This window comes from Zonotrichia albicollis, chromosome 5 (assembly GCF_047830755.1).
Source record: "Zonotrichia albicollis isolate bZonAlb1 chromosome 5, bZonAlb1.hap1, whole genome shotgun sequence".
In the NCBI taxonomy this organism is placed as follows: Eukaryota; Metazoa; Chordata; class Aves; order Passeriformes; family Passerellidae; genus Zonotrichia; species Zonotrichia albicollis.
In genome coordinates this window covers 25657668-25670043 of record NC_133823.1, presented here as the reverse complement: position 1 = coordinate 25670043, position 12376 = coordinate 25657668, and the positions used below count along the sequence as shown (strand labels likewise).

At 42.1% G+C, this 12376-nt stretch overlaps 1 protein-coding gene across 2 annotated transcripts in view; it reads right to left on the bottom strand.

Moving 5' to 3' along the window:
- Positions 1–12376, bottom strand: part of EMCN (endomucin) — a 53631-nt gene that overhangs the window by 29673 nt on the left and 11582 nt on the right. Inside the window, exons 2-4 of one of the 2 annotated variants that reach the window (XM_005484712.3) lie at positions 7703–7762; positions 5329–5430; positions 4822–4929 (exon numbers count right to left, since the gene is read on the bottom strand). In XM_005484712.3, coding sequence (XP_005484769.2) covers positions 4822–4929; positions 5329–5430; positions 7703–7762 — 270 coding nt within the window. The remainder of the gene's footprint in view (positions 1–4821; positions 4930–5328; positions 5431–7702; positions 7763–12376) is intronic. The other variant, XM_026792006.2, reaches the window with a different exon arrangement.

The window sequence follows — 12376 nt, the reverse complement described above, 5'->3', positions numbered from 1 at the left end:
TCTCCCACTGACCCAAGTAGCACCAAGTATGACTTGCACCTTTACCTAGGACTTGGCACAAAGGTTGTTGCATTTATTTTGCCAGACTGCAGAACAGCCCCAGTCAAGGGGTAAAGTAGAGGTGCTACAGGGCAAAAATCCGTACGCCAGTTTTCACCACTTCCAAGAGGGAAAACGCGACCTGGCGGGTAAGGCTCCCTTAATTCCACTGCAAGATTAAATCCTAGCAACCCAATTCTCTGCTGACTTGTGGCTTTGAAGCAGCATCCAAACCTCACGCCCAATGCACAGCACAGGCTCTACCACCAACACATTTAGCAGATGAGACAGCTTCTGCACCAAAGTCCGTGGGAACAGGAGCATCCATACCCAGCCACTGCTCATGTACTCAACAAAGATGAGCCTTTTCGCTAAATCCCGTAGCTCATGTCCCTGCGAGCTTTAGCTGGGTCCCGGCGGCAGGAGACAGCGGCAGCGCAGGCTGCGGTGCCCGTGCTGCGGCGGGGACGGGCGCAGTGACTCAGTGCCGCCATCGCCGCTGACACATCGCTGCAGTCATTCCTCACGCCTCGCCTCCGCCAGCACCGATCCCTGCCGCTCCACGGGGAGGCCTGGCCTTGCAGGAAAGCAGCACAGCGCACAAGGGCGGCTGCTGCTGCTGCTGCAGAGCTCGCATCATCGGTTCATGGGTCTGCTGTTAACAGCTGATTACGAATAAAAATGATAAAGCAGTACAGAGTGTAAAATAGCTGTCCAAATGGGGATGATGGCTGGGCGGCAGAACTCTGGTGGTGATGCAGCTCTCCCTGCTGATATTTTGATAAGATAAATGACAGTGTGTTAACACGTATTTGGCAAAGGGATAATCAGCAACAGGGAACCTGAAGCTGCCTTGCAAAGCTGCTGTCTGAGCTTCAGGAATTTCCTTACTCTCTATGCTTTGAAAACCCTTAATTTTCTTTAACTAGCTGAAATTCGACACATATCCTCACTTGATCCTAGCACGGTTTTCTGCTTAACCTACGTATAATCCACATACATTTTGGCATTTCCAGACAGTACTTTGAATTTTCTTTACAGTAAGCTGCTACCTAATTAGTTTTGACATTTTAAGATGCTTCAAGTACCCCTTTAAAAACACCCTTTAAACAAACACCCTGCATATATTCTGTGCTCTGCAAAGAATATGGACATCCTTATGTGTGTTGAAACCTTCCTTGACCAATAAATCAAACAAGGAAACATTTGAAGGGGCAAAATGAACTCCACCTAAACCATGTTAAAATACCAGCACAAAAGCTCCTTTAAATGGAAGACTAAAGCTTTTCCTTTGAGCTTGTATTTTTAGCATTAACACACATATAGGCCTTGCCCCCATAATCAGTAGCCTGAAAAGCCATTTGCATGAATGAGTGCATAAAAGCTTTGAAAAATCCATTGTAGCAAATCCAATTCAGAGGAATGGAAACTGGCTAGGGAGGTAACCAAACAGATCTCAGTTTTAATGTTTACATCCATAGTTGATTGCAGGTGCTGTCTGCAGCTTTGTGTTTTCTGGTAAGCAAAACCCCAAAGTATTTCAAAATTCATATTTTAAAACGTCTCTCTGCATAAAATGTCTCAGCAGCCAGTGTTTACCTGTAGCATGTGCTAACAAACTGAGGAGAATTTAGCAATACCTGTTAAAAGAACGCTTTTCTGGTAGTTCCTGAGGTAAAACTTACTTTTTAATTACCATTAGTTGGATTTAAAAAAAAAATCCTCCACTATTTCCCTTTGTCACTTTTTAATATTTAATATATCGCTGCACCATAATGTATCATCATCCAGGAGAGTGGTGTAACTCAGAAACACAACAGTCAAAAATCCACTCTTATTTGTCACATAACACTTTGAATCCTGATCTTACATAAGACGCTTGCTCCATATCCAAGGGAGGAAGAACAGAAATATTCATTGCATTTCATTTCTTATTCTATTTGATAACTTCAGGTGTCCCAGGATATGAAATCCTGATTGCAGATGCAATTTTCTGTGGTGTGACACACTACAAATTCTTGGTTTAAGGGCCTGAACTGCACAAGTGAAGTCACTGACTAAATGTGAACTCTTGGATTTGACACCTTATATTGAAAATAAGAAGGCTAAGGAGACCAGTCTGATGTTGGGTTCTAACACAATAAACAGGGTAGGAAAGCAAGCAGGAGAGATTGTACTTGTTGCCTGCAGAGGAAAAGAACACTGAAGTCTTATAAAAAAAATAAAGGACAAAGATGTTTGCATGATTTCAGTGTATGAAGCACTGGGGGCTTTTCCTGAATCTATAATAAAAGGTGACAGCAGCCACAGAAATTGCAGCAGTGACAGAAAGCCCTGTCAAATCTCAGTTGTGTGAATGCAATCGTTTGCCGGAGCTTTTAGCAGGGATTGAAGTAGAGAAAGGGATGGTTTCCATTGCAAAACAACAAAGGTGCCTGCTATTTATTAAAAATCAGGTGTAGCAAAAGTAAATTTTGACGTGTCATAAAGGTACCACCAATTTCTGCCTCATGCAACCAGTGCAGAAAGAAGGAGAAATGAGTGCTAGTGAAAAAGAAGGAGAGACAGCAGCCAGCTTTTCCCTCCTGTCCATACTGAGAGCAGGAGCGTTGCTGTGCCTGTGCTGGCTCCAGGGAGCACATTCTTGGGGTGTGGCAGGGGCTGGGAGGATGCAGGGAATGGAGCCAGGGCCACCCCCACGGCTGTGCCCGTGCTGGGCTGGGAATGCAGGGTGGCTGCAGCAGCAGCAGGATGGTGGCCAGGGGCTCTGAGGGTTTTCTGCAAGGCTGGTCACACACACAGAGCCCCAGGGCCATGCCCTGTCCCAGCACCAACACCTTGTGCCCCATCCCACCCCTTTCTGCTGAAGCCAAGGCTAGGATTTTCTTGAAATGTAGACCACAATTTTATCTTAAAAACCCCACTAAAATTGGCTTTCACATACAGACATTCCCAAGTACTACTTTTGCATTAAAAGATGATACAATTTTTTTTTTAATGCAGGGCATTTCTAATGCCCTGGACACACTGTGCCAGTTTTCTTTCTTACAAAGGGGACTGAGAGGCAGGAAAGCCCTGTTTTTAGATTAATTTACCAAGCATTTTTTTACCACAAGTTTGGGAGGGGAGGGCTTAGCTAAAATGAGGAGTTTTAAAACCAAACCACAACACAAACAGCTAGGGACTGAACTCTACCTGGTGGGAAGAGTATTCAAGAGGAATGGAAAGGAAGCAAGAGAGCTCCCTGCCCAGGCCCATCACACCTCCAGCAGCCGTTTTTCAGCACAGAGCAGTGGCTGGAGCTAAGCTGCACTGGCAGGCATGCCTTTCCTCATTAGCTTTCCTTCCCCTGCCGGCAGCTCTACCTGTCACCAAGGTTTAGTTCCAGGTGGCTGTGCTGCTCTGGTAGCCACGAGCCAGGAACCTCTGCCAAATTGAAAGGAGCAGGAATTACATTCATAATGCAATGTGCCATGCTGTGGCTTCTGACAGGCCTGCAGTGCCACAATTGCAAGTTTTAAGAGATTTTTGGGGGCTTTGGTATCACTTTGAGCAGCTTGTGCATTGGCCAGGCTGTGTGTATTCTGTGACTCACTGACAGTGGCATTTAAATGCCAAGCCAAAACCCCAAAGATTTTGGGCTGACAATCAGGCCACTCCTTACCCAACACACAGCGGGAAAGCTGCATCAGTAGAAAATGAAACCATGGAGTGAAAGGGGAATAGTTCTCCAGGAAGCTTGGCAGGCTTGGGTCCATGAGGGGTGGCTTTAAAGGAAAATTTGCACAAAAAAAAAAAAAATGCAGACTGCTTCACAGGAGTACCTTTCCAGACAAATAAACCAAGGGAAGAGAAGTCATATTCTAATAATTTGTAACAGTTCAGTATGCTGTAAACATCAATTCTGAGTACATTGGTGTACCACTGACTGCTGAGGTAGTTATCTGGTGTATTTAATTTTTTTTAGCCAATTAAAAATAAAAAAAATGGAGCGTTCCAAAGCTCTGGTTCATCAGAAGACTGGAGCAAACACAGTGCATATCATAGACAAGGGAGATTGAATTTCATCTTAAGCTTACTGGATTCCTTTGGGATCTTATTGTACTATTTAAAATTAACCCAACTACTTGCTGGATATGTGGGCTTAATTTTTTGTTTGGGGTTTTGTTTGGGGGTTTTGTGGGTTTTTTTGTTTGTTTGGGGTTTTTGTTTGTTTTTCTGTGGTTTTTTCTTTCCCCTAAAATCCAATCTGATATTCCAGGCCAACACACATGATATTCCAAAGATTTATGGGAAATAAAAGTATCTCTCTAGATTGATGCAGAGTAATTAGTACCACCTCTCTTTCAGTACTATGGCTACCAATAATATGAAACATAATAACCATAGTGTTCTAACACATACAAAAATAAAAAACAAAGGGGTATTGTTCTGCCAGCTTTCTGATCACAGAAAATTATTTTTTATTTCATACTTATTGAAAAAAAAACAAAGAAGAAAGTAAAAAATTAAAACCCTTCCAAATACATCTCTCTGTTAGAGGGAGATGAACACCCTGTGTAATGGCTTCAGATCACCTCCATTACAAACTAAAGATATATTATTCTTTGTGGAGGATTCCAGGACAAGTTTCATTTAAGATATGTAATATGCTAGGATGAATAGCTCTGATTCCCTAAACCATCAAACAACTCTTTTTGACCTCCTTTTATTGTTTTGCAGAGTTTTACAGAAATGTAACATAGAATGACTCAGAAATGGCTCAGTGAAATCATCACTTACTGTTTGTTGTGCTGAGACTTGCATTTGCTGTTGAAGTCACAGTTGATGGTTTTTCTGTTGTGCCTTGTGCTGCTTGTGATGTAGCATTAGGTGAAGAAGACGTGGGGCCTAACACAGGAAAGACATTCCATTTATTTCCTTGATTTTGTAAACACTCATAAAATACACCTACTGCCCTGCTTGCAGACTAACTTTAAATTATCAAAAGGATATTTAATTGAAATTCAAAGTCAACAGGGGCACGGCCCCATTGACAGCAGGGAAAGCCGCTCCCTGGCCCATAGCTGGGTCATCCCACTGCAGACAAGCCTGTGACAATGCAGCTGGAAGGTGCAGCTTGGAGCTGCTTCTAAGCCTGACCAGAAGGGAGCTCCTGCATACACCTGTAAGGTTTCACCAAAGAGTACGCTTCCTGTAAAACAAATTCCCAAGCCAAGAAGTACTACCTAATTAATTTCCTCAGTGACCACTAGAGCAGCATCAATTAACTCAGAGATTTTCACTTACTGCTTGTGGTGGTTTCATTTGTAGTGTTGACTGCAGTTGTTGTCAGCACTGGTGTTACTGATGTTGTTGCTTGTGAAGTTCTTCTAGTCACAGATTCCCCTTCTGCAAGAAAGGCATTCACATCATTATGGATTTATTTAATCATGCCTAAATAAACAGCACATTGTTTTATCATGAACAGTGAATTTCTGTTTAAAGGCTGGCCCTCACAGAGCTTTATAACCCACACATTTCAAAAGAGGATTCAAAGTACATGTGGTTGGTTTCAGAGGGGAAGTTTGGCCTGTGAACAACCTGCAAGTGCCTACTGAAAGGGAGCAATTGTTCCTTCCAGACAGCCCCTAAAGGAGAGGTGCATGATCTTTGGGGGTTATACAGAGGTGCTTGGCTTCACTTCCAAGGGAAGAAGTGAGGGGAACAGAGCCTGGAATGGATGGGTGGGTTCAGTGTGCTGCTGGACTACCCCTCTGAGCAGCACTTTGCTGCATACCTGCTGAGCAGGAGGAGGGATGTAAAATATCGATAAAGAAGTGTGAGTGGCACACAGGAGCACAGCTTATAGATCACAGGTAAGGAGCTGAAGGGGAACAAACTCTCCTTGTCTTTTGGCAATTTTTCCCTGTGTTTGCCCACTTTGAGACATGTTTGAGTCTTCTTCACTGGCCAGCTTTCCCAGACCTTCTTGCTCTGCACCCAGATTTCTGGGGAAAAAGGAGCCCCCAGCAGGCCCTCCTCTTTGGAGTACAGTAGAGCTTAGGACATTGTGGATGATATGAATAGTATTCTCTAGTAAATTATATTTATTGGGGTGAACTCAGTGCCCTTTGTAAGGGGACTCCTAGTTCTGTCCTCAAGAGGAGTGAGACTTGGCGGCTAAGGGGAGGGGAAAGGGCTCCTGCAGGCAGCAGGGATCCCTTCCCAGCCACGGAAGGGATGCCTGCAGAGGATGCTATGCAGAGATGGGAGCAGAGTTGCCCAAACATCACTGATAGCAAGGTTTAAATCACCTTGTCTTTCTGTGCATGGATGGCCTACTGCAGGTCCCATGAACCCCCAGCACTGGCTCAAAGGAATGGACTTACCAAATTACAGCCAGGGAATCTATATAACCTATAACCAATCAGTTTATGAGTTCAGCTTTAAATTCTGTGATCTAATGCAAACAGGAAGTGCTACTGCCAGCTAAATAGGCTCAACTAAACACCTGACTACTACCTCTACCTACATACTACCTCTTCTAGCATTTTTAATGGATGATGTATGTGAAAGAATAGGAATAAATCATTGCACCCCATGTAATTTTCTCTCATAAGACTCAAGTACTTCTAAATGCAATGTTCACACTGGAACTTCTGAAATATAACTTATACATCCTTTCTCTGCTCTCAGTTTTATGGCTGTTCACCTAGAATAGCAATGCCTCAAGGAATGGGACTCCTTGTTCCACACTCACAAATTGTTTTAATATCATACTTGCTTTCTAATGCTTTTCTCATAATGGCATAAATACCAACACTGCTTTCCCTTCCATGAAAAAAAACTGCAAGAAAAATTTCAGTGAAGCATTCAAAGAGTTAACTCACTGTGAGGTACATTTATGAAGTGTCTTTTAAACTGACATAAACACCAGGATTTTTGAGAACTGCATGAAAAAGCTGCAACACAATTTGAACAGGTCAAAACCTTTGCTGTAACAAACATAATATACACATATGTCACCTGGTTGCATCTTATCCACCTCCATTACTAGCACTTCAAGTGTATACTTCATCATCTCAGTGCTTTCAGCTCCACAGCAGACTCATTAGCAACCCCAGTTATCAAAAAATAGAACACTCTGTCCATGTTTTCTTCTCTCATATGTATAACTTATTAAATGCAACAGTCTTCAATATTCAGACCAATAAAGAAGATCACATGATTGAAATATGGTATTGATTTTTCATACATTTTCATAATAAAGCTGCAAAATAAAGAGAACTGAATGTGACAGTTGAAGATGTAGACCAGAATCACAGACTTTTAACATGTGAAGCATGTATTTTCTCTGTTAAGTCCTCTTGAACTGGGAGTCTTTGGTAATTTATGAATCTCTGATCTCACTTGAACCACTCCTTGAGAGCACAGGAACTCAGAGAACCTTTTTCACCGCAAACAAAAAGTGCAGCCTGCTCAAATTAAGTGTCTCCATACTAAGATACTTCAATCCTTTCTTTGCAACAGAGTTTCATAAGAGATTTGGGGAAATACATTGCTCTATGATTACCCTTCATGAAATAATTCACCTGGTTTCTCCCAAAAGCTGGAAAAGCTGAAAGCTAGAAAGACAACAGGATCTTCAGAACACCAGATAACAGCAAACTGGAAGCCTTACCAGCTTTTGGTGCTACTGAAGAAGTGGCTGTCTTGACAGTAGGGGCTTGAATGCCATCTTCTGAAAGAAACACAGAAAGAATCATATCACTTCTGCACCTTCCAGATCTATTCAGCACTACACAGTCATAATAACAGAGAGCAGCATGGACCTTCCTGGAAAATCAAGTTCAGAAGCTTATCAGCAGAAGCAACCAAATCATATAACTCTGCTACCAACATTTTCAAGCTATAGCCTAAATCTCTTCGTTTTGCCCAGACTGCTGTAATGGGAAGCATCTGCTGCTGCCTCCCACCTTGGACTGCATGCTCTTTTCCCAGACCAGTTGGGAGGGGGGAAATGGAGACAATTAAAGTGGTTTTGCTATCTCCTCCTCTCCTTGAATACAACCACAGCTGCTCTGAGTCTTCAGGGTGGAGGGTTAACTAAAATAACTGGTCACAGGAGTAAGCAGCCCTTCTCCTGCTTGCAGTAACAAAATTGTACCGGCTCCCTGGCTAGTACAAGCACTTCAGGAGGGCTTTTCAGCATCACCCTGATGCCTCAACGTGAGAGGAGGAGGAGAATTCCCAGAACATGGCTCAAGAAGCACCACATTGAAAGACTGACTTTCCCCATTGCCCTCAACACAGTGATCCAGCTGTTGGGGTTTTACTGCCATACATGATGCCAGTCTTAAAACATCATTAGTAGGTGGCACTTCAATATAAACAAATAAATAATCCAAAAAAGAAACTTCAACAAGAAAAATAATTTCTGTCTCTTCTTACTGTGCTCCAAGGTTGTAACATCATAACTCAAAAAGTGTTTTGGCTTCAAGCAAGATTTTCAGTCTTATTGCTGTGGTATTCATATTTTTTTACTAAAAGAAGTTACGGGGTGTTGAAAGGGGTGAAAAAGCTGCACTGACTCAGAAACAGGCATTTCTCAACCATTTTAGACTGCTGTGAGACAAGTATGGGTACATTTGTGGAGGAATAGATCAACTCTATAACTGAATGGGAGAGGAAAATGGCACAGGCTAATCCCTATGTTCTGTCAGGTTTGAAGCATCCTGTCAGGCTGCATTAGCATGCTGTAGTACAGACATGCTAAACTGAGTCAGGACAGCATGTCAGTGTTCTTGTGTGACTCCATTCATGGTAATATCTGCTGGCATTCTCTCTTTTTTTGGCTACAGGGCAGAACAGTCAGTTTTGTTCCCTTTGCTCGGTGTACTGAGCTCTGATTAAAATTTCATGAGCAGCACCCGAAGCCTGCAAGAGCCACAGACCTAACCTGGAAAAAACCCCCACACAACATAATACAACTGCAGGGGCTCTGCAGAAATGTATTAAGGTCTAACCAGATGAGCCCTTACAACTCCTCTCCAAGCAGTGTGTTATCAGTGCTCTTGGCACCTGCAGGTTTCTAACGGGTCTCAGCCCCTTCCCAGTGAGCCCCACTTTCTTGGGCATTTTCTAGGTATGCTGCTGCCTCCATAATGCCTTTTCAGAGCCCATGCTGGCCCAGTTTGATATGGGCATATCCTATATAAAATTAAATGAGTCCCCTGTGGGCCTGCTGCTGCCCCAGCTCTACTCCCCAGAACACGCGGACACAGTCACACCATGCACAGACTTGTGCACACTGCATTTAAACCACAGGTTTTCTTGCCACGTGGTTACCCAGTCAGAGTGATGCTTCATAGCCCACACTTGAAAAACTTGGAAAACAAATTTTATCCAGAGAGACCTAAAGGCAATCTTGTTTCCCTAAACAGCAAGCATTTTTCCATCTCTTCAATCTCATTATGTGCTGCTGACAAAGCTCCTGTAATCCCCCATACCACAAGGCCACAGCACTAGAACAGAATGTTTTTTCAACAGTGCCTACATTTCAGCTGGTTTTGTTTTAACAGATCTCAGTAGCTACCATGTCTGTAATGCCAGCTAAATGTACTAGCTGGCCAATGAGCTCATTCCCAAACTCACTCTTCCCGAAACTCTTCCTCTAATTCAGCATCACTTTGTAGGAAGCTCATTGCAATACTTAGATTATTCATCTTTTAAAGGTGTTCCATTTAATAACCGTGTTGATAGGCCAAGGTTTCCTCAAAACTAAAAAAAAAAGTGAAATAAGTCACAGTTCTATTATGACTCAGTATTTGTTGATTTTATCACAGGTTAGAGATAAACTAAGATAATTTCAATTAACAGAGTACAATAGAGTTTTATGAATTAATTGTTTTCTTAAAATGTTGAATAATTAACTATACTTTAAAATTAAGTTGAACACATCATGCAAAAATGTTTAAACCTTGACAGGATTGTGGGGGGAACTGTTTGATTAAAAGATATGATATAACTGGTGGTTTATTATGCTCTTATTTGCAATGTTAAATTGTAACTACCGAGAATCCTAAGGGGGATAAAAGCAAGAGATCAAAAAAATGATAGAGAAAATAATTTTCACCATTAGAGATGGCTGATAGACAAAGAGAAGGACAGAAATTTTCATTTTCTGCTCATGTCAGGTTGGCTGCAGGCTCAGATCATGGACAACTAAGTAAAGTTACAATCGCCTGTTTTTTAGCAGATTTGAATGCAGTGATCCCTCTGATATGAGAGCACATGGATGTACTCTCACATAGAAGTAGCCGAATCTACTCAGCCACTGTTTCCACACAGAAACCACTGCAGTTTGCTGGCAATAAACCCAGCTAAAGGATGATGGGCAACCCACGACGCAGCACCCTTGTGTCCAGAGAACACATGTGGAGCTGAAAGGCTCCCAGACACAACCCTGTGCTGAGTGAAGGGGGGATGCTGGTGGTGGTAAGATCCAAAAAGAAAAAAACCCCAAAACCCACCATGTTTTAAAGCAGATAATAAGGCAAAAAGAAATCCAGACTGGGAGAAACACAACAAGAGAGGAAGAAGAGAAGGGCAGAAAGGTCTAGAGACAGTAAGACAGGGTCACAGGGAAAAATATGAAGGAATTAAGATCCAAGAACATGTGACACATGGCCAGAAGACCAAACTGAAAAGAGAGTAACTGTTGTGTCTTGTTTGGGTTTTTTTTCAGGTTCACAGAATTTCCATTTATTGTCTTTCCTAGGTTGGATTTAAATGACATATTTGTTCTAAAATGAAAGCATTGGTCTTCAGATTTTGAAATGGATGAACCAGAACACTGAACTTACTTTCTCCTTTTAAATTCAGAAGGAGCCCTTGAATTTAGACAGGACTGACTGACGGCCACAGTTGTCCTCAGACTGCAGCTTTTGATGTAGGCTTCAGTCTCTAAGATCTGAGCTTGGAGTACTCATAACCTTTTCTCTCTCTCTTTTTCTTATTATTGTTACCTTTACACTGGGAAGACAGACAGGTTCTGACCTCTTATTAATTGGGTGCCTGTTATTGCTATAATCAAAACATTAAAAAAAAGGGGAACAATTGCACATTATTATATCAGTACTTCTGTTTACACCCTACAGGATACCACAGGTTATGAACCACAAAGTTTGAAACATCACATGAACGAGATAATTCAAAACCAAATGCCAAAGCAAAAACATTTTTAAAGATTAATAGATAGTTCAAAATATATATTGATTCTATTAATTACATGAGTTACTGAATTTAAGTGCTGTCTGGTTTGGCATCAATACCTAACTTTGAAAAGAAATTATTTTTATGGAAAAGTCACTCTTGTTACAGATAACAAGTGGAATGGCCTGTTTGATATTTCTTTCACTTGACAGTGCACTAGATAGCCAAAACCACCTGGCTAAATCCTTTCATTCCGATGAAGTACTTGGTCCAGCTTCAGAAGCATGTGAAAAAGAATGTGGATTTCTGGAGGTGGGGGGTTAGCAGAGAACCTTAAAAATCATCAGAAGTCTAGAAAAAAATGACATCTCAGGAAGGATTGCAAAAATTACATTTGCTCAGCCTAGAGAGGGAAGGATTAGCAGAAGGCACAACAACAGCAGTCAGTAGGTGCAGGAGGAGCTGCAGCCAAGGCAAAGGAATAAACTGATGTCTGCTGCAGTTTGAATGAGAGGTAATGGACAAGGGATTTGGACTATAAACTCTGCAGGTATTTCAGTGCCTGTGTCAACTGTTGGCATAACAGCCAGCAGCTGGTGCTTTCACCACTTTGCTGATGAGGATGTGATATATTCCCACTCAAAACCTGACCAATGCTCTACTGGCTTACCTGGGACCAATTACCAAAGAGGTGTCCTGGGGAAAGCTGCACATGATAATTCCTTGCTTTAAGGTTATAAAGCAGAACCTACAGGTGTTTATGTTATGTTTGTGTATTATGTATTATCACAGAATCACAGAATGGTTTGGGTTGGAAGGGACCTTAAAGATGATCTAAGTCCAGTCTCCCTGCTGTTGGCAGGGACATTTTCCACTAGACCAGTTTGCTCAGAGCTCATCCAGTCTGGTCTTGAACTTCCAGGGAAAAAGCATCCACAGCTTCCCCAGGCAACCTGTTCCAGTACCTCACCACCCTAACTAATTCTACTCTAATTCTAGTAAAAAATTTCTTCCTAATATCTGATCTAAACGTACTCTCTCTCAGAATGTTGTATTATGGGGTTTTTTGTGTGACCCTGGGCCTTTGCAACTACACACAAGTTATGGAGAAGTCAAAGTTGCTTTTTTAATTTCTCTTTTT